Raw genomic sequence first — 22,246 nt, 5'->3', positions numbered from 1 at the left:
AATTCTGCTGAAACTCTGTGGCAAAATCCAGTCTCTGGAGATAAAATCCTTCTGTCCTTCCTGCCCGATTTTCCCTTCTCCTCCTGCCGTTCCCCGCATCCTCTCACATCTGCTGTAAATGAGGTCAAGATCCAAGATCCTACAGACAGCCACTTCCTTCCTAATACAGCCCTGATTCAACCCAGAGCTGGTCTGACCTCTGCATTCAAAAGGGAAAAGGGGAAAAAGAGGATATAATGTAATTAAAGCCTGCCATCTCCAAGCAAACAAGGGGGGGAGTAGTTCTATCTGAAGCTGCACACGTGGCCTTCAGTTTAGTGCAGGCTTTTGAGGGCTTGACTTGCAACTCCTGCATGTGGTTAGAATATTGTGCATGCAATATGCTATGCCTGCTCTGCCAGTACCAAAAGCAATGAACAAACAAGTATGAGGCACCCACCAGGTAAAACTTTCCACTGCATCTCCTGTATTTAAGACTCTTCTTTAAGATCGGTATTCTGCAAACCTTGCCCTGTCATTAGCCTGTGTGAAGGCAGATCAATGAGTCTCCATTTCTGAAAGCTACCAGGAAATCTAACTTTTATTCCCTTCCAAACCAGCCCCTGCAAGATGCCTGAAAGTAGTTGTACCTGTTCTGAACATTTCCCTTGCAGAAGTGCTACACACAGAAACACAGGGGTTGATCCTGCTCCCAGGACACTACACGGAGACCTTCAAATTCTTGAAAAGCATGAAATCCACAGCCCTTTTAAATGCCTGATTTTTTTGTAGGGTGCTGCTTTCCTTACGAAGATAGGCCAAGATGGCATTCAGTGGGGATAGGGCCTGTAGAAAAGCTACAGGGAAGAACATTCAGACAGGTATTTAATTTTGATTTACATTTGGCTTAGAAGCACGTTTCACTTCAAGATGCTGCTATTCTCTGGTGCATTGGAGCTTCGTGACATCCTTTGGCATATCTGTGTATATTTTTGTTAATTGGCAATTCACATATATTACAGTTCTTCAAAAAGTACAATTCTTCTTTCTTTTGTTAAAGGGAAGTTTCCAGAGAAGCATCAGAATTATTAACCGGTTCTGAAGGAGACAAAAAGATCCATTTTTCTTTCCTTGGACAATTACATACCCAGCTTTAATAAACCAATCTCAAACAGCAGATTTTAGATAGAGTCTCTGCTTTAGATAACAGCCTCATATGACATCCATAAATGTACCCTCACGTGGAATCCCACTCAAAACAAAGGCAACGCTTGTTCTCAAGATGTGTTCATGCTACAGCCAATGTGCTCTGCAAGGCTCCAGCCCAAGTAAGCTCCTCTCACATTGTTCTATTTATTTGGGTAATGAACACCCAGCACAGCACACTCTCAGTCAGTAAACAGGTCTTGCAGAAAGCCATCGTGTAATCCTGAAAGCATATGCTACCCATGACTCATGTATCTATTACCCAGTTCTGGTACCCAAGCCCTTCTTGCTTGGGTGTGTTATCAAAACACAGCCAAGTGAGATTTCAAATGGCATGGAAAAGCCACGTGAAACAGGTACATTTCCTCTAACTCCCAATCGGTAGCTAATGGCAAGGCTGAGAGACAGACAACAGATGCTATCAGCTGCTCTCTGAGTATATCCCTTAAGAAAAAGGGGTCACTGGGCAGAGTTACAGGAACTTGCAAATCTCTTTTGATCTGTTCTGCACACACAAATCTGAGCTATGTGTTGCAGGATCTTTGTGTTTTTCCTTTTTTACATTATTTGTTCACTAAAGCAAAGCACACTCTTTTTGTGACAGAACTAAATCGATGCTTTATAGAGCGTGATTTGTAGGAAGATGAAGGTAAAGCAGAAAAGGCAACACATGCCAAAATCTTTATGTTTTTATCTTTTAAAAACAGTAGCAGTGAAAAAGCTTGGGGATGGGATATTTCCTGAAGAAACGCTGGAATCCTAATACTTATTTTCCTTCTTGTGACCTCCTCTGCAAACCGTCCACAGCCCAGAACTCTGATTCTGAACACACAATGTGTGTTCTGAATACAACAGATATGTGGAACCTGTGAGGATTTTGAACTATGACAAAAATGAAATTAAAATGCCACAAGACGCAAAAGTCAAACCTTCTTCCATCTCCTGAGCAGTGCATTTACTGTGCTGCCTTCAGAAGGCATCTCAGCAAAAAAAATCAGGGAAACTTGACTGCCATTTGAGTCTGCAGTTTCTTTCAAGCTCTCTTCCCCCAATTCACAAGTAACAGAGATTTTACTTCTGTTATCACACTCATCTTGGCTCTCCATTGCCAATCAATCATAAAAATATTACGAATAAACCAAGTCAATACATATTAAAAGATCAATATATTCAAAATAAAAATAGATTTGAGGGTAACCTTGAGGCCAACATGAACTGGCAAATCAATTCACTGCATATGGGAGCTTTTAAATACACGCATCATCTGCATTTTATAAATATACAGAGAAGACCCTGTTCACTGAGGATTATCATTAAGAAGAGTGCAAGCCAACAGCAGCCTTACTGACAGTGACCATATGTTTAATACAGGCTTTTTCTTCCAGTAACCATAGCTGCAAATTTCAAAATGAGCTGCCAATCCAGACACACCAAATAACTTTCCAACAATGTTTGGCACTGAAACATTACTTTAACTGAGACCCTTTTACCCCTTCGGTACAGGAAATTTTGCAGTAGTCTCTGCCTGTCCTGAACAAAGTCCTCTGCAGCAGCTCTTGGTACCACAGCCAGACAACGGGCTCAATGCCACTCTGATTTAAAACAATGTGTTTTCCTACTTTATATATCACTGGTATGGAACACCATTATTTTGGATTTATTTGGGAGGGGGCAAAGTGCCAATGTCCCTACCTCTGACACCTTCAGTCTCTACAATGCTTAACTAAACATAACAGTGCTTTACTAAAAGCTTATTCCCACAGAAGCAGATTAACTGGTCTGGTTTCCTTTTTACAATGGTGGTCATACCATTCTCTATTCAGGATACCTTTGAGACAGCATTGGCTTTATAGCATTTTGTTGTCCAAGGCTTTTGAGAGGATTCGGGAGGGAGGACAGGACATGACATGACACAATCCTTCATGTTACTGCCCTCTTATTCACCTGATCACCTCTAGGCAAAGACACTGCAGGTTTCACTGCTCCGGGAGAACCCCCACTATGTGCCCCTGCCGAATACAGGATCAGGTCTGCAGGAGTTGGCCAAGCAGAAAAAGGCGTATCAGTGCCCCAATGAAAGGAGAAACACTGGAGAGTTGGAAAGCAGTGCAAGCTGAGGGCAGCAACAATTCATAGGCTTGGAAAATTATGTGGGCTTTACCTTTTAGACTCCTGTTAACTCTGATTTTCATGAAGTAGGTGGTGTTGCTACAGCAACTGTCGTATCACATCATTTCTGCTGTCTCTGTCACAGAGATCATCTTATTTTATCTTAAACTCAGATATGTAGCTTTTCTTCTTCTATTCTAAAGCCCTCTATATTTTGGACACAAAAAATTACACAAAATAGAGCTGTGCCATATAAATGGTATTTTTAAAAAATGTAGCAGAACATTTTTAATAGTTCTCCCTTTACAAATGCAGAAGGAATAAAGAAAATAGCACTGACCAGACCTGTGGTGCTCCAGAGTTTCAAAAATAAATGAAGAGCTAGTTCCCTGATTAAGATGCTTTGTGCCACCTTTAATGTGTTCCTCCTACAGAAGTCAACCCTGTGTTCTGGCGCACTTCACTAGAAGTAACTTGTCTATTCACAGGTGAAACCATCTTTGCTTCCTCATGCCCAGGCCATTTATGTACATACATTCCACACAATTCACACCCAGTTTAGATGCTGTTGCCCATCCACCGCACACAACAAGCTGTTCAACCCGTGCACCTCACCCCATTAACCTGCAGCCTGGAAGAAGCATCTACTGAAGCAGAAGTCTCAACCCATCTTTACCCATGTCAGAAGGTTTGCTCTAGCTGCTATGGATGGGGAGGCCACCCGGCTTTGTAGATTCCTTGCTCAGTTAACCTGAGAATTTGCCTTACCTCCTTTGCCTTCATTTTGCTGCCTGGATTAAGGTCCTTGAGGACTCAATGCACAAGCAAAACTCAATAAAATACTGATGACGGAAAGGCTCTATTAAATTTTTGTTATTAACATGCATTCCAACTCATGCAGTCACAGATCTTCCTTTAAAAAAAACCAAATAAACCAATGTGGAACAGTAGTAAATATTCAGTTACACCCTCAGGCTACTCAGGAAACAAAAGAAAGCCTTATCTATAGTCAAAGGATATTGCAGAAGCAACTCGGCCGCTAGCACAGCTCGGACCACCAGGCCATGCTCTGCAACAGCCACAACCTAAGATGTTGAGTATTTGTATCTACTTCTTCATAAGCATTTCCAGTCACTTTCAAAACAATCAATGCAGTCACCAAATTACACTTCACTTCTGCCAAGACAGGTCCGGGGCAGATGGAAATCTGCCTGTGTGGATCTAACCTGTGGGCAAGAACCTGGTTAAAGGCTATGTACACAAGATACCAAATGGCCTTTCAGCCCTTTCAATTACTTTGCAAGTTTCATTTCAGTGCTCCAGTGCTTGACAGTTAGTCTTTAGCTCAGTTTCCTAGAGAAATGAGTTTTGTGCAATCGTGCTGTGCACATGCCTGTCTAGCCTCCTCCCAAAAGCTTTTGAAATTGTTGGCCAATTTCAAACCAATTTGGCAGAGAGGTATCCACATGTATTACTAACGAGCCTTGTGAAAACAATGTAAATGACAGAAGCTCTTAACTCCCTGGCTGAAGGAAGGCTGCAGGAGCCTTCTCACCTATCACAGGACCCAAAGGGACTTTGTTGCTCACGGAACTGATTCCTTGGGCAGGTAGTAGGAAGGAGAAAAGTATTCACCAAGTTACTATTTGTTACAGCAGTCAGGAAAGTCACTTAATCCTCTTGTTCTCTACTGGAATTAAGAATGTCTTTTCACGTTATCCCACCCACCCATTTACTATTTCCAGTAATCACGAGCAATATTATTTGTTTGACAACTGCGCTGTCACTTTGCCATCTCTGTGAATTCCACACAGGCACATCTGGTATTGATAGCCATTAAAGCAGTCATGCACATGTCCTGTCTTAAAAATCAATGTAGAAGGCAGTCAGATGCGGACAACCCAGCTGTCTGCTATCAGCTGAGCATTTATTTATTCTTATAATATGGAGAGGAAACCATAGCTCTACTTGAAAGAGCTTTTTCGTATTATCCACAGCACTTGTTACACAAGCAATTGAAGTCTTCCAAGGAAGACACAGTAGGAGCGTTTAGGAATCAACAAATTTGCTCTGGCAGCAATGAAACACTCGTTATTGGAGTGGGGAGGGGGTTGGCTGGAGGGGGGATTTATTTGTTTATTTTAAAGATTTTGTTAAAATACACAAGACCCAAAGCTAGGTGAGGGACACCAGCCAGGACTTGGAGCTAAGAATCCAAATGCTCTACATTTCTGCTGGAAACTGCATGTCTCTGCCCATTCGAGGGATGCAAATACTTATCTGTGTGTAAGATCAGAGGTCCCTTCTAACGCTCTCCTTCTTACTCTCACTGCTGTCATTCCAGTGTTATGAACATCCACAATTACTGAAGTTTGGGGAAGAACGGGTTAAACTTAGCAAAGAAAAAAACAGAGAAACACCTTTCCTCTTTCTGCTTAACTGGATAATTGGTTAGCAGGAACCTGCTTGATGAGTTTCAGCAGCTCCTAGAGATCAGGCAAGGCTGTTTCTGAGAGCAGCTGAAGCTGCCAACTATATAAACATCTTTAAGTAAGTCAACCAACAGGGTATCCTTCAGTAAGGTTGTGGTTTTGACAACTAAAATTTCTAGAAGGCAGTGAAGCAGTTTGTATACCAAAGATCCATCCAAACCCAGTAAGAGCAGGGAATGGAATTATTTTAGGCAGAGTATTTTATAGCTGTTATACACATAAAACTGTCTTATGGTCAGAATAAATAGATGATTTAAAAACACATTCAAGTGAATGAAGAAACATGAAATAATTCTCACTACAATGGAGAGAGTGTAACAGTGAGATTCAAATGAATAAATAACAGGCTCTGTCCTAGTAATTTAAGGGGCTAAGAAAATTCTAGTCTTTAAGGTTCAAGTGACAAATCAAAGGGCTTCACTGGATCTGTACAATCCTCTGGGCTTATTACTTGATACCATTTATCTATAATGCAAATATTTTACTCAAGTAATTAGTGATTCTGAGTCCAGCTGGCTAAAAAGAAATACATGAGGGTTGATTTTCACATAAGGATTATCTTGTCCTATATCAAATATGTGTGCAAGCACGTGAGTTTAATTGAAAAAAAACAACCAAACCCTGGTAAAATCTTGCTGTAAGTTCAAACCAGTCACAACTGTATAATCACCAAAGCAGCACCTATAGCCATCAGTGCAAAACACTGCAAAAGATTTACTTAGCACCGTCCATATTATTATCTTAATTTCTATTTATTCCCCTTGATGTTTCAATTACACTGCAACTGATAAATGGACATTTATACACGCTGAGTTTTAACATCAAGAGCCAAGCTCTCCCTTCCTGAAGCAGTCAGCCGACACCAGCCGAGAGTCTCACCACGGGGCTCTTTCTCGAGGTTTTTTTCTCTCTGAGGATTCAGGAAAGACTAAGAGAAGGCAACCGTAAATTTATATCCTAAAGAACAGTGTACAGATTTGGGGAAAAAGCCTGCAGCTTTTGCCAGTATCTATCTGCTCAGACACAGCTCAAAGCGTCTGATAAAGTTACCGTGAAAACAGAATTCCAGGCTCGGTACTGTCCATATAAAACAAACCAACCAACCTCCCTCTCATCACTCCTATTTCAAGATAGATGTCCCTTCATAAAGAAACAGGAACTGCTCTTGAAACACTACTGCTTGTTTCGTACCCCCTCCCCAAGCGTTATGTCTTTTTGTACTATTTTTTCACACAAGGGTGCCCTCAGAGATGTTTGGGTTTCAAACCAGAGCCAACTTTCCAAAACACGCTGTATTTTGAAAAGCCCATTTTCATTTCACAGAGAAATAAATGAGTTTTCATCATAAAGCCTTTATGCCCCCGAACCCAAAGCCTCCCATACAGTTAAAAATCAAACCCAGCTTTATTTTCCTGCATGAGTCAGGCTGCATGCAAACAGCTTCAGAGGAAGGCAAGCTTGGGGTGGAGAATAGAACTGAAGAAATCCAGAGAGGGATACTTGTTCTCCGAACAGCACACTCCTATTTTCCCAAGACATTTGCTAATATTTTCAAACTAGAGGAAAGCCACCCCCTTCCCCCCAAAAGAAGTTTTAAATATGATAAAGACACACAAGGACACACTCTATTATTTTAACAATTATTGCTATTTTCAGAGCTCCAGCACAGCTACTTCCTTCCATAATTGGCCTTCAATCAAACCCTAGTGAAGCTTTTGATCTTGGAAAGAGTAACAACACAGCTCTGTTATCAGCACATAGGGGGCAAAGAGTAGGACATCCACAATTTTTCAATAGAAGAAAGTTAATTGCTTTGACTTATATTTATCAAAGGTCATGGCTACAAGTTCTGTGTGCACATACATAACGGTGCACAATGCGAAATCTTGTACAGACTGGCCAAAGTAAGTGTTGGGATTATACTATCTGTGTGCATTAACAAAAAAAAAAAAAAGAGGAGAAGAAAAAAAGCAGCAAAACAATGCTAGATTACTATCCAAATATACCCCAGTGGATGTCCTGCCAAATAGCAAATATGTGGCTGTAAGCTCCAAACTGAAATAAAAGCTTGGCCAGAAGCCCAGAGCTTCACTGTATTTTGCTCAGCTAGCCATAATCTGGCAGAACAGAGTGAACACATTCCCAGCCACGTGATAAAGAAGCCCGTCGGGCCAAGCTGATTTCCTTGTGTTGGTTAAATGTGATCTTCAGACTGTACACATCAGCGGCTTTGGGAAAATGTGAGAAAGTGGGAAACAACAAGCCAGGGGCTAGAAACTGCAGGGCAGCAAAAAAATCACTTAAGGAGTTTACTTAAATGCTAGTGTTGCCAGTGCTGTATTTTAACTTGGTGTTAACCGGGCTCGTAGGGCTGAGCACATACGGTGAGGGTGCTGAGCACCGGATATTCACCTGGACTTTGATAGGAGATGAGGCTGCAGACCCTGAAAGGACCTGCTTTGGAAAAGGCACTACAAATTCTTCGTTGTACAGGATTATGAGAGCTTCCCACCAGTGGCTCGAAAATGCAAAATGCTGTATGACTTCAAATTCGATACTCAGGAGAACCACAGGTACTTACGGATCTCGGGATATGGCCTAGTACAGGAAAGGTATGAATATGATGGTGGTATATAACCCCTATGGTTCAGATTTTGCTGATGCTACTTAAATAGCCCCCACGTAGCACTGCTGAACACAAAGAAACACTGATGAAGTGAGACAGAGTTTGGCTGAAGGATTCAAGCCAAAAACCATGGATAATGGGATAAAAGCTGCCCTGATGGTAAGGTATTATATTTTGATAGCAGTGATAATAATGTTTTTAAATAACTGACTTAAGAAGAGACAAACAGCATCCCCAGCCAGTGTCAGAAGTGCACGTGATTCGTGAGAGCATGTTGCACATGGAAGCAGAAACAAAAGCCTCCAAACGCAAGACCTCAGAAGTACATCCCTGCTACAGATAAGAGCTACTCAGCTGAAAAAGTCATGAGGATACTGAAGTGAGACTTATTTACTTTCTAACAGAAATAAATTGATAACCTAGACACGTGCAGCAGCTGGTGAAATTAGAGAGACACATGAGTTGACAATTACACCTCCAGTTCTTCTATTTGGCTAATGATTTATTTTCACATGTTCAGAATAGCTTCCAGACAGAGAATACCACAATTTTCAATGATGACTTCAACCATGCCACACTGAGAAAATTGAACAGATAAGAGAGTTTGGAAAAGTGCTCCTTAAGCCCAGTGATGAATCCAGTCCAGCAAAAAGATCAGCTTTTCTGAGAGCAGCCACGTGATTACGGATGCATGAACAGGAGGTGTCTAAATCTGGGCAATGCCCTCCGTTTTTAAGTGCTGAGACACCAACAGCTCAGGTGTTTCAAGTAGACACCCAAACCACAGCTGTCCAACATTTGTAACTGAAGGCTTGTGGATTAACCTCCTCAAAAGGTAGACACACAGGTTAATTTTAAATATGCTGCACTCCAAATTCTCTCATTTCAGTACACAGCAGAGTGATGCAGGTCAACTTCCTGCTCCATTTTACTCAGTTTGTGTTGCTCTCAAAAAATGGCTCAATTATTATTCCCTACTACCATTTCATGAAAACCTACAGCTGATGAGCAAAACCCCATTGGTTTTTTGCTTATGTCAATTAAAGTAAGGCACTGTAACAACATATGGCTAAGGAACATGACGCTATCTTGATACCCAACTTATTTAACCTTATCTGCTACTTATGCTCTTCTCTTCCAAGAGAAATATTCTTCACTACAGCTAGGAGAATCAATTCCTTATTTTTCAATTGATACAGAGGGCAGGTCCCTGGACAGCTGGAGAGCATACTATGGTCAATCCCCTGTGACTAACCTGCTTGGGTAGCTGTGATCCCCAGAGAAGTCTGGAAATCAAGAGTGGGAATTAAACAATGGTGCCCAAAGGTATTCATAGTTTCATACCCCCAAGTATGCACACTCTTTACTAGTCCACAGAGCAGTGACCACTCATCTCAACAGAGCTCCAATTCTGGCCACCTTTCCATAGCTGACTAGTTGTAGTCACTCATTACTTCACCCCAGGCTCTGCACTAAGCAAAGAGAACCAGGCTACTCCATGGGGCTAGCCCAGCATATAAAATGGATCCAAATTAAACTATCTCAGGATGTATGTAACACCAAATGAACAAATCCATACTGCTGTGAAAATTTTACTTTGACATCAATATCCTCCTGCAGTGTACTTCAAACACCAGTCAGCTCAGCACTGGCAGTTATTTCAGATCTGTATCTGATTTTTTACTCTTCCAAAGTTAAAGCAATGTCTTAGTTAAAGGCAGAGAAAAGAAATCAAAAATTGCAACATTTCCCAGTAAACTTTCTCCAACTTAATCCTGAGAAAGCAGGAAGAAACTCTTGAGTGTCTTCATGCAGCAGTTTTCTATTTTGTTTTTTAAAAGACACTTCATATAGTGTATGCCACTGCCAGATCAAATGGGCTTTCAGGCCTCAGGTAAATCTCACCCTACAAAGCGTATTGAAATGTCTTGATGCTGTGCTGGAAACAGAACGTAGGAAGGTAGAGAGGTTCTAACAGATTTGTAAATGCCCTAACAAGCTATTTGTGTTGAGGGGTAGAGGGAATGGGACACGAAGGGAGCAGGGGAGTCCATCCAGCAGCGCTGCATTATACTGTGAGCATGTTGTGTCATTACAGCTTTATCCCGACACACCCATATTTTACAGCACACAATGTACTGTACAATTCACAATGCCAAGAAACTCAACATATCTAATCTGGCAGAAAAACAAAGTCATATCAGGTTAATCCAATTCTTAAATTGCACAACTCTGAAAAGCCAATAGGAAAACAAATCTTCCCCCCGCTTGTGGTCCCCCTAGTCCTCCTCCCAACACACATACCCTGCCACGACCTACTTTTCCTCTTTGAGCCCTCAACAGTTTTAGCCCACTCCTGCTCTGCCCTGTTTCTCATTCACTTCTAACCTACCTCCGCCCCAGACCCTGGTGGCAGAGCGGAAAGTTTCACTGATTAGAGCAAGGCATGAAAGGCAGCTTTGAGCACAGAGCCCCAGCCAAAACGGGCTGTGAAGGATGAATGGCAAGACGCATACACAAGGTCACTTGGACATCTGCCCACATGTGATACTGCCATAATTGTGATAACAGGCCTCGAGTTTGAAGTTGGCTGACTACAAGGTAGCTTCAAACTTGCTGCAAAAGAGGAACAGCATATAGCAAGGTTGTGTAAAAGTTCAGAACACTTTTAGGTAAAATAATTGTGCTTGACTTTGGAGATGATCAAGAGTGTTCCATTGCCTGGGTTCAGTGTTTTCAAGATCGTGCCCTACAAATCTCATAGCTGGTTTTCTAGCTTTATAAATGAAATCTTGGAGTCTCATATAATCACAAGACTCCAGGAGCTGAGCACTTCAAAGGAAGAATGGTGGGAAAAAAGTCTGTGACACACACCCCCCCAACACACACTAAACCAATTAAACCTGGTTTCTTTCATATACATTTCTCAAAGTGAATTGACATCTCATGGTGTCTAAACGGGTGTCAGCTTTCCCAGAAGCTTTTCACACAGATCAGGCATTTTAAAGGTCTTATGTAAATTTTCTGATGTAGAAAACGCACATTTACATTACAGCTCTCCCTGCTCAGTAACATATTCCCACCCTATCCACTCATCTACTTTCACGAATTTTTAGGAATGTGATTATTCTTTCAGAATCACAACTTTCCTGACACAGTTGGTTAAAATCAGCCAATATACTATAAAATCAGGATCAAGAGGCCGCACATACCTAGCATGACTGGATATAATTTGTTTTCATAGCAAACCAGGCAAGAAAAATACCCCAATGCTCATCTACTACAGCAAGGAGCAGAGCTGCAAGAGTTACATACACAGAACAGCCAAATGCCCCGCGCTGCAACAAGGGGCCGCAGCTGCGGGGATTACAGACGTCAGTAACATCTATATTTCCACTCTGCAGCACAAAGAAAGAGGGAACAGTGGTATGTCTGATTGCTGCAGGGGCCTTCAAATTAACTCAGTTTAACCCTCTCTATTTTGATGAGGAACAGGATTTGGGTATGAGTGCTTAGTTCCTACTTACTGAGCATTAGAAGCTAAGCACACAGCTGGTTTTTAAGCAGACTTCTTGCTGGAGCAGGACTCATTTCAAATGTTGAAATGGTGAGTTTGTAAAAAGGACTAAATTGTTTTAAGTCACCTCCTCCATTTCAATGCAGCCCTCTCACTTTGAGCCTGTGCTTTGTATCCTGCAGCCTTGAGTAATGTACTCTTCTACGAGAAGGTTTAGTGCTGTAATTTCAGTATTCTCGCTGTGCTAAAAATATTGATTGCTCCATCAAGCAGAGTGCTGCAGGAGTATTTTGTGTTCAGAAGTTTCACATTATTGTTCCTTCGGTTTTTCAAAATGCAATCTAGTTTCCTTCCTCACCTCCTTAGAATCTCAAGTTATAAGCAGCTACTAGTGGTCCTGCATTTAATTTCTGGTTTGAGTGCTGTATCATGATTGCTAAGTTACCAGGTTGCCTCAAATAAAGCAATGTCCACATACAAGAATTAAGCCAGTGGGGAGCCTTGCAAGAGTTTAAAAGAAAAATAATTTAGGATCCAATCACTGCCACACTAATGGATCTTGCTATGGATGGAGAACCCTGTTCATTCACTTGTTTATTAAATTGAGGACTACCAACCAGTTCTGTAATGAATTACTTAATCTTTGACCTATTGTCCACAGCCATGTTCCAGAACACAGAATTTATAGCAAGCTGAGCTCCCTAAGGCTAATTGGAAAAGAATGCTTTTTCTTGTTTTAAACCATTCTCCATCCTCAACAAATCTTTGCCAAACTATATATTTTTGCCTCTCTGCTTATACACCTACATATCTAAGGATGATATTTTGTCACAGATGAGTTACTGCTGTAGTTCACTCTAGCTTCTGCTTGTAGTAAATGCATGCGAATACATCGATCTGTGGTTCCTGTCAAGTTTTGGTTCAGTAATAATTTCAATTTGTGTTCCAGTAATAAGGACCTGAGTTCTCTAGGACCCTAATGCAATTGGAATTTATTTCCTCCTACAAACGGTCATACACCAAAACACAAGGAAAGAGCTTCAAGATGCTCAATGCCTGTTTTCATTAAATGGCAAATAATATGAACAAGAGAATAATACCAGTAAGATGAAGAGCTAAAGCTGTTTCCCTCAAAGTTGATTGGGGAACCCTGGAGCAAGAGCACACCACATCAGAGAAGCTAAGCAATGGTGCTGGCTGGTGTGCAATGAAAATCTGGGCCAAATTTAGCCCTGGCAAAATTTAGCTCTGGCAAAATTTAGCTCAGAGAATGGGACTGGGCAGCGTAACCCTACAACAGCTTCAAGCGTGTCAGAACTGTGAGAGGTTGAACAATAACTTGTATTTGTTTAAAATTTGATGGATAGCACCTCGGTTATGCAGAGCTGAAGTGCTATGAAAAGGCCTAGGAGAAAAGAGAAAGAAAAAAGGAAAAAAAAAAATAACGTTGCAACACGTGCTGCCATAACTACCTGTGCTGGCTCTCCCCATGTGAGCTCTTAAGCTCTCAGGACCAAATACAGCTTTGTGAGAAACAGACAGCTTCTCTAATGCTATTTGTTCATATATATCAAAAAAAAAAAAAAAGTGATACAAGCTACAAAATGTTTGTCGCGTATTTGTTTTGACACTGTCGTGCATTTCATATTCATTTTCTATACTAGCTCATCATGTATAACTCACTCCATTTAATGGAGTAGATTTGAAGTTTAAGTAAATGGTTTTTTCAGAGCTTTCGTTATCTACTTAATGCAGAAGAGATCGAACCACGGTTTTTCTTGTATATAACTTAGTTGAAATACCTTTTCTGATCATCATAATCTTCTGTGGAATTCAGACAAAATACTGAAAAAATACGTTATTTGTTATGAAAGTAAGACTTCAAAAAAAGGAAACTTAAGATCATGTTTGTGCAATATAAATACTCAATAGCTCCATAGTGTACTGCCAGCCAACCAAGCTTCTGATTTCACAATGCTCTCAAGTCCTCTTCACCGATGATGACTACGTCCTTCCATCCTGAGCAAACTCCACTGGCGCTCCAAGAGCTGTAACCCCCACTTAAGAAAAAAAGAAATCCAGAAAGATGAATGACGAGAGTGAATGGTGACATTTTACTGCTCCACCTAGGAGCTGACAGAAAGCAGTCAACAAGCTGCTCACCTGCTGAGCAATACTGAAATCAGTAAGACCACATGAGGAGTAAAGTGCTCGTTGCTGCGATTAATTGGGCAGAATCTGGCCACTGCTAACTCCCACAATTGCTAATCTGCCATCATATAAACATGTACAGATTGAACAATTTAATGTGCTTCCTAGTAGCTTCATCTAATCAGACAATATCAATGTCTTTCTATAGATCTCCCGACAACGTCTTCTCTCTTAACTATAACATATTGTTTTATCAAAGACTTCAGGGCATGCTTGCCTCTTATAAAAAAAAAAAAAAAAAGATCACTGCAGTAGAGAATCATGCAATCAAACACTCTCCAATACACTCTGAGATGGGAAGCAAAGCTCTGAGAAAAAACACTGCACTTTTCTAGGTAAGTGCAACAAGTTCGACACTCAGACATCCTTGAAATGTCTTTCTAAGGTGACAAAACCCCTACTTGTTCTCTCTGTATATTCTCTTCCTAACACTGGATAGCCCTTACCTGTCTAAGTAGCTCTGTCTGTGGGGAAAGCACTATTCCCAACGAGAACTGAAGGTATATTTTAAAAGCACAGATAAAACACAAGACGTTTCATGCTGTTTACTGTTTGAATTAACTTCAAGCTCTTCCATGCAGTCAAGCAATTATTTAACCAATAATCAACACTTAACAGTGAATATTAAAATTAGATCTCTTGAAGGAGACACAGTGTTCTTGCTTCTAGCATTAACTTGCTTGTGCATTCAGCACTTTTTTCCCCTGTTGTCATGTGACAGGCTATTTTTAATATTTGCCTGAATAGATTTTGCATCTTTCTTTGATCCAGAAAGCAGTTTTGTGAGGCTTGTCTGCATATTGCACTTCCCTTGCCGTGGCAGTCCAGAGCGAAGCTTTTCCATTTCACCGCAATTCGGCATCGGCTGGTAATGGCAGGAGCACACAGCCCTGTGTGCGTGCCTGCAGCTCTAGCAAAAGCCATGCTGAGCAGGCTGCACAGGGGACTGCCACGTGCCTACAGCACATGGTCATGCAGGCAACAGCCACCCAGAGCCTCACGTGAGAGTCAATGTGAAGAGCAGCTCACAGTACCACCCTGCCTGATGGTTTAGCTGGTCATTCCCATGTTGTCACATGGGAAACCAAAGGTCAGGAAATTCCCAGCTCCTCTTGGCGCTGGACGTAGAGTCCTTCGACTCTAAGAGAGGGGGCTCACACTGTGGCTCATGCAACACCTAGCAACTACTTGTAAACAATGATGAAAGCATAGGAGAGGATTCCACATAGAACCTGACTGCTGGGAATGCTGCCCTTCACACTACAAAGGCTGTGCTGGAGGAGGAGGAGGAGGAGGAGGAGGGAGGTCACGTTAAGAAACACAAGGGAAGGAAGACTGCAATAAAGGGAGTGTTGCACACACACCCTATTGTGGGCTGCCCTCTTCACAAAGTCATTCCCAGCATGCAGCTGAGAGGCTGGATGGAGCAAGACCAAACCTCTCCCACTTGGCTGTGGCGTCCATTACAAACAAGAGTTAAAAGAAAATGTTGAAAACCACCCAATCACGCCTAGTGTCAATCACTACAGTTTGGCATCTATGTAAGAAGTAAAAGGTAATTGATACTGCGCTCTAGATGAAGTATCTTGGCTGAATAAATAAAACAAGGCATGTAATAAAATACTTGAGTTCTTGGGGGGTGGGAGGTACAAGCACGCTTCACATGGAAAACATTTTCAGCTTTGATTAAGGTACTCCTGAATATATATAACTTATTTTGTTTTTAAACTCAAAGACTTGCAGATATTGCACATAGGTGTATTTCTGCAGCCAACTACAAAGCTTGCTTTAATTTTTATCTTCCCTTTAATAATCTTCAACAAATCCTTTGCAAGTAGTCTAAGGCACCCAGCCATCCAGGCAACACAGACTCAAAACCACTGTCATAAGGATACAAAGAACGAGAGAGTTATTCCAAAGCCTCCATCAGCCCTATCCTCCTTAAGGAGCAGGGCAGCAACACCATGCAGGTTATCACTGCGCCAGCAGCATCCCAGTGCCACAGCTCTACACCCAAGGCTTTGGTGTCAAACAGGAAATTCACATCTAAACCACAAAATCCCCAAAACCTTCTAATTAGGGTCTTCCATCAGACTCAGGCGATGCTTCTGAACTCCAACTCACTCTGTTTAAACCTTTACAGTAGCTGCCCCATTCACCCAAATAAGGGCTACCCAGTGAAAAGAGCCAGGTAAAAGCAACCACCAACTAGTTACCTGCAAAGTATGAACCTCCCATTACATACAAACAGCTACAAATACTACAAAATTCCTTAAAGGGCTCCGCAGTTAAATGAGAGATTTACATTCCAGCAAAAAAAAAAGGCGAAAGACAACACAAGGTGTGCAACAGATGAAGAACCATGAAAATGCGTTTGCAGTAACAGGTTTGAAAGCCAGCTTTATAAAACCTGGTTTTGAGGAAGACTAGATTTCAACTGACTAACCAGCATCAAACACAGATGCTTTAAACATGTGTACACACCACGTGGCGGTCTGCAATGCTAAAATATATCAAATACTATTTTTTATTAACAATATCAGAACTGTAAAAAAGGAATACATCAGACTGGAATCTTGCAACACCCATTATGCCCTGTCACTCCTCTTCAAAAGCAGGATCCCCCCCCCCCCCCCCCCCAAAAAAACCAGATTTGCTACATGTACATCCCCTGAACAGAAATTTATGGAAAAATAGATGCATGCTTTATTCTTTGCTATAGTCCAGAGAACAGATAATAAACTGGTGAAGCTAAACATTTTTCCATTGACTAGACAATACAATCTGGAAACACAGAATTAAGTTAAATTTATAATGAACCTTTTTGTTGGTGGGTTTTTTTTCACCTTTAAGAAAAAAAAGAAAAAGCAGTGAAGATTTTTGTAATGTCATGTTTACAGGCAGGGTGAGCTCAGCTTTGCTGAGCCTGATGACACTTCTCAGTGAAACACAATGCAGATTTCCAGATCTTTTCCAGAGATGGCATAAAACATGTATTTGGGCAATACCATTAGCTTCTAAGGACAGATAAAGCTTGTATCTCAACACACACACCCCCTTAAATCTTCTAATGCCACTCTTCTATAGACCATCTATGTCTGAGATACACCACGTACAAAGTCACATCTAGTGTTCCACGTGCGTGTGTGCATCCTCCCCCGTACACAGTACATGCAGGTACAGGAGTTTTGACCCACTGCATGTGTTATGCTGACACTAAGTGCTGCAGAGCCAGTTAAAGCAACACAGGATTTGACCCTTCCTTCAGCCAGAGTCCACACGCTCAAACAGGCTTCCATTGTAAGACAAAATGCAGAGGACACAACGATGAAATGTTTTTAGGAGAAATACTATCCCCTAAAAAAAAAAATAAAAATCTCAGTTTTCCTACAAATAGGAAGATTGCATGGAATTAATTTTTATTGAAATTGTATACTTTATACTATTTGTTCTTGGGTTTTATTACAGCAATACAAATCACAACAGATATACTGGAACGGTAGCTCACACCAGTTAAAACTAAGAACAGATCTTCTTCATGTGACAGTTTAAAAAAGAAGTATTTTTAAAGTCTTAAGATATATTAACCAAAAGGCTCCATTATAATGATTTTAACATCTACCTCCAGACTATCTTTCATATTTCAAAGCAGCACATTGGCACTTTCACGACAACCTTAAATACTCATTTTCACTTTTGAGTTTTAAAATATATACTCTCTTATATTAAAACTTGCTCAACTGCGAAAATCTAAGATTCTCTTCAAAACAGACTGTCAAAGTAGGATTTTTATACAACGGCACTTAAAAATTTCAACAACCTGATGAAAAACCAGACTACTGTTAATTTCCCCTGCGGTGGATACTACAGCTTAGTACCTTTCGTGGGGGAAATGGTTTAAGAACTGGAATGAGCTCCCTTTCAAAAACACATTTAACAAAAAAATTATATTTTTCTTAAGGCAAGATGGTACGGGGAAAATATACCTGAAAATTTAGATATTTTATTTTGCCCTAAGAGACATGGTTTCTTTTAGAAGAGTAAAAGAGTGCAGAGTTTCATGAGTCAAGTCGTAACCCTGAGCTGGAAACAGCTCAGGAAAAACTCCAAAAAAATCAATGAGTTGAAAAGTCACAGAGACAGCTGATTACAAACAAATTCTGACAGGTGATCATTAAAAGCCCAGCTTATAACCGGGCTCCTCTGGAAAAAAAGAATGAGGACAGATTATCTGCCAGATAATGTTGTGTATGCACATGCAACAGAAAACGGTGTAGCATATATGCACTATTTTTAAGAAGTGGCTCAGGAAAACCAAAGAGTTTTTTATATTCTGCTCTTGCCAACTCCAAATACATTTTAACTTTGGAAACCCTCGTAAGTAATTAGTCAACTATGGAATGCCTCGAAACAAAACAAAGTCAAATCCACATAAAGTAAAAGTAAGTAAACGAAATCCACGACTAAACACATGCTTCTGACTCGGGGCCAAGGAGTCTGTTGACAGGTTTGGGGTATTTTGGGGGGTGTTTTATTTCTTTTGAATGAGAAAGGAATATTACAGGGTTGTAAGACTTTTTATTTCATCCTGCTCCACAACTTTTGTCCTTCTATTTATTTATTTTGCCTCCTTATCAGATGATTCTGACAATGACTTCGCACGCTGAGCATGGCAAACGATCAAGCAGAAGGGAGAGGAGTGGTTTCCTGCTGCCAAGAGCACACTTTGCTCTCGCAAACCTTGTGTGAGCAGAAGAGCACAATAAGAAGTCACCCTTGGTCTTTAAAAGAAAAAAAGAAAGGCAAAGCTCCATGTTTTCCAAACTTCAATGTTGACACTACTTCAGTGACCATGATCTCAGCCATGCTGGTGTCAAGCCAGGGCAGTTACTCTGGATTCATACTAGTGGAAGCACTAAGTTTTAACTTCAAAATAATCACCCACTCCTGTGTTCTCAAATCAAATATTAGCCAAAGGAATATTCTCTTTTTTGGTCCTTCTCCCTGTTTATGGTGTTAACACCACGGCAGCTATGCATTACTATTCCATCTGTGGTCTTTCTACATGCTAATAGCTAGGCTACCAATGAAGAAAAGATCGGCAAGTTTCCTTACAATTCCCACAGCTTCCTCACATAATTTAAACAAAAGTCCCTATGGAGCAACTTAGCAATAACTACAGCTATTATTCTTTGGAGTGCGAGTCACTTGAACCATATTGGCTCTAAGCTGCCTGTCAACCATACAGGGAGAAGTAATGATTTACACAGGGGAGGAGGGCTCATGCCAAAATCCACTGGAAGTTCTTAGGGCTGATTTACCTGGTCTGACTGGGCTCTGCATGCAGTTCTGCGACACCATGCCTGGATGGACTGAAGTAGAAGCCCTGCTGCTGAGGTCCATGACTGAAGGTGATCCTGAGGTAGCTTGCTGGAGACCTGACTGGTGCGGGCTATGCTCATGCTGGTTTGGGCTTGGTGGAATGCCATTTTCCGAGAGGAATTCTTCCAGGTCCATGTATTCCAACTGGAAAGTGTCTCCATCATATGGCAGTGTCTTGTCCCATAATGTTGGACCCAAGAAAGCCGACTGAGGGACTGTGGTACTGGTGCTGTCATCATCTAACTTCTTCTCTTTGTCTTTTTCTTTACCGAATGCTTAAACAAAACATATAATAAAGATGTAAGAGCTCAGTAATTAAAATATTAGCTACTACTATTTCCATTATTTCTGCTGCACTCGGTTGTAAGCAACAAATACTCCCTTCATAAAAATAACCCCTTTGATTCACTCTATTTGGTAGAGAATTGAAGGCTCATGCCAGCTGAGCACCTCTGCTGGATCCAACTGCAAGATTTTTCCTCTATTTTTAGTTTACAATTCCACTGAATGCATGTTTGACTGTCAGCTTCAATCAGTACTCAACAGACTTAAAAGTCAGTATTTAAGCAAAACAAAGTGGAAACTATTGCTGTACTGTGTTGAAAAGGAACAGTCTTAAACTAAAATCCCCACTATTTATTATCCTGTCACGCTTCTGAATAAAGGTCCCAGTCTCGCTAGTCCTTATGTGAGGAAAGTAGTCCTCAAATCCAGTACTTAACATTATTAACTTAGAACAGCAGTGAAGTCTGACTGAACATGTATTTTGATGTGCAGAAGAGTTAACAAAAAATTCAAGTGAGGGGAAAGAAGTTAAAATGATGCTTCCTACTCATTCCTACAACATCCAGTGGTTTCAGTACACGTTTCTGAAGGGAAACACATGCTTTCTCTACAAGATTTGCAGGATTCTGAACCAATAAAGGCATCCTGTCAACTACCATGCCTTCGTAACGTTTTCTTTTTAACCACATGCAATAACCCCGGTGAAATGCCGAGAGTCGCTCTGCAGTGAAACTGGGAAAGCCGGGAATACAAACGCCTTGGCTCTGCAAGACCTCTCATAGGTTTCTGGTTTTAACGTGCGTTTGATTCATTAGACACACAAGGTGCAGCGACGGCTGCACTGCCTTAGCGTTCCCAAAAAGTTATAACTTCCCACTGTTCGGACACCTTCCAGTCGCACGGGGCCGGTTTTTGACCGACGGGCAAGACCGGGCAGCTGCCGACCGCAGGGGCGGCTGCGGGGGGACCCGGCTCCGGCTGGGGGGTCCCCGCCGCCCCTTTTACCCAGCACCGAGGACAAACCATGCCCTTTCATTTGCTTTTCCAGGCGGCCGGAGCCGTCCCCGCGGCAGCGATGGGAAACCCGAGCGCGGTGCGTTCGGCCGGGCAGGCTGCGCTCAGCGCCCCGACCGAAATCACCCGTCGCTCCATCGCCTTGGGGAGCGGGGTCGGAAGGAAGGGAAAAGGGAAAGCGACGCAGCGGTCCTGAAGTAACGGCGGGATGGGGCCGCCATTTCAGGGGCCGGGCTGTGAGGGGACCCGCTGACACTACGGGGGGCAGAGTGCCGGCCCCGGGGGAGCGAGGGATGCCCGGGGAAGCCTCACCGTCTTCGTGAGCGAGCGGCAACTTGAGCGGGTTTTCCAGCAGCGACTTCAACACGCCGTAGGTGGGAGGTAGGAAGGTGGGGTTCAGCGGGAGCGGCCGCGACATGGTGAGCGCTCCCTCGGGGCAGCTGCGCGGTCTCAGCGGTTCACTTCCCCTGCCTCTCGCGGCGCCGCTAACGCAGCGCGGTGCAACGGGCGCCGGAGCCGAGCCGAGCCGAGCCGAGCCGAGCCGAGCCGAGCCGAGCCGAGGAGCGGGAAGGGCCCCTCGGCCGCACACCTCCAACACCGCCGCTCCCGCCGCCCGCTCTGCGCCGCGCGCACCGGCCGCGCGCCCATGTGCAGGCGCTGCCGGCGCTGACGTCAGGCGCGGCGCGGCACCGCCATTGGCGCTAGGGGGGAGCGGCGGGTGGCCACGCCCCCCCACCGAGCCCCGCCCCGCTGCCCACCCCCCCCCGCCCCGGCACGCGCGGCCGCCGTATCCCCGCGGCGGGGGCAGCGGAGGGGAAGGGAGGTGCGGCGGGGCCGGTGCGGGTGCGCGGGGCCGGGGGAGCGAGGTCCTGTATGTCCCCTTCGCCAGCCCACCCTCCCCGCAGGGATCCGTGTCCCCGGTAACCGCGAGGAGTGTCAATGAACCCGACTGTTTGACCTCGCTCGGTGCATCCCAGCGTGAGGGCAGCGGGGCCGCGGCGGCACCCGTGAGGGCAGCGCAAGGGGCAGGCACCCGCCGCTGCCGCGGCCTGCGGGACACGGGTCGGGCTCAGCGGAGCAGGGAGCAGCGGGGAGTGTTCATCCATTCCTGAGGGAACCGGTTACCGGGTCTGAGAGCTTTCCCTGTCGGAGCCACACTGACCTCCCGCACGCTTCACTTCCCAAAGCGGATCGCTTCTGTCGCCGGTTACCAAGATAGACCGGGGTGAGACGTCAATCGCCCCGCGTAGGGTCCTGCTATCTCATCCCAGATTGTGTAGGAAGGAGCTTCCCTTTCCTCCAAGGTCCTCACTGCGAGTTGGGCTGGCTTCATCTGCTCAGGCCTTCAGCCACCCTGCCAGGAGTGGATCCCTGCCCATGTACACCCCTCGAGATCTGCAGTCCTACCAGGCATTTGTATCTATC

The 22,246-nt window shown here is 43.1% G+C and overlaps 1 protein-coding gene across 2 annotated transcripts in view; it reads right to left on the bottom strand.

The window, feature by feature from the left end:
• HLF (HLF transcription factor, PAR bZIP family member) overlaps window positions 1-21,461 on the bottom strand; it is a 32,697-nt gene extending 11,236 nt beyond the window's left edge. Inside the window, exons 1-2 of one of the 2 annotated variants that reach the window (XM_030506123.1) lie at window positions 21,134-21,461; window positions 19,462-19,797 (exon numbers count right to left, since the gene is read on the bottom strand). In XM_030506123.1, the coding sequence (XP_030361983.1) occupies window positions 19,462-19,797; window positions 21,134-21,239 (442 nt within the window). In that variant the 5' untranslated portion in view covers window positions 21,240-21,461. The remainder of the gene's footprint in view (window positions 1-19,461; window positions 19,798-21,133) is intronic. The other variant, XM_030506121.1, reaches the window with a different exon arrangement.
• Window positions 21,462-22,246: the final 785 nt, after the last annotated feature.

The sequence above is a fragment of the Strigops habroptila genome, chromosome 14, assembly GCF_004027225.2.
Source record: "Strigops habroptila isolate Jane chromosome 14, bStrHab1.2.pri, whole genome shotgun sequence".
NCBI classification, from domain to species: Eukaryota; Metazoa; Chordata; class Aves; order Psittaciformes; family Psittacidae; genus Strigops; species Strigops habroptila.
This window is presented reverse-complemented; position numbering and strand designations above follow the sequence as displayed.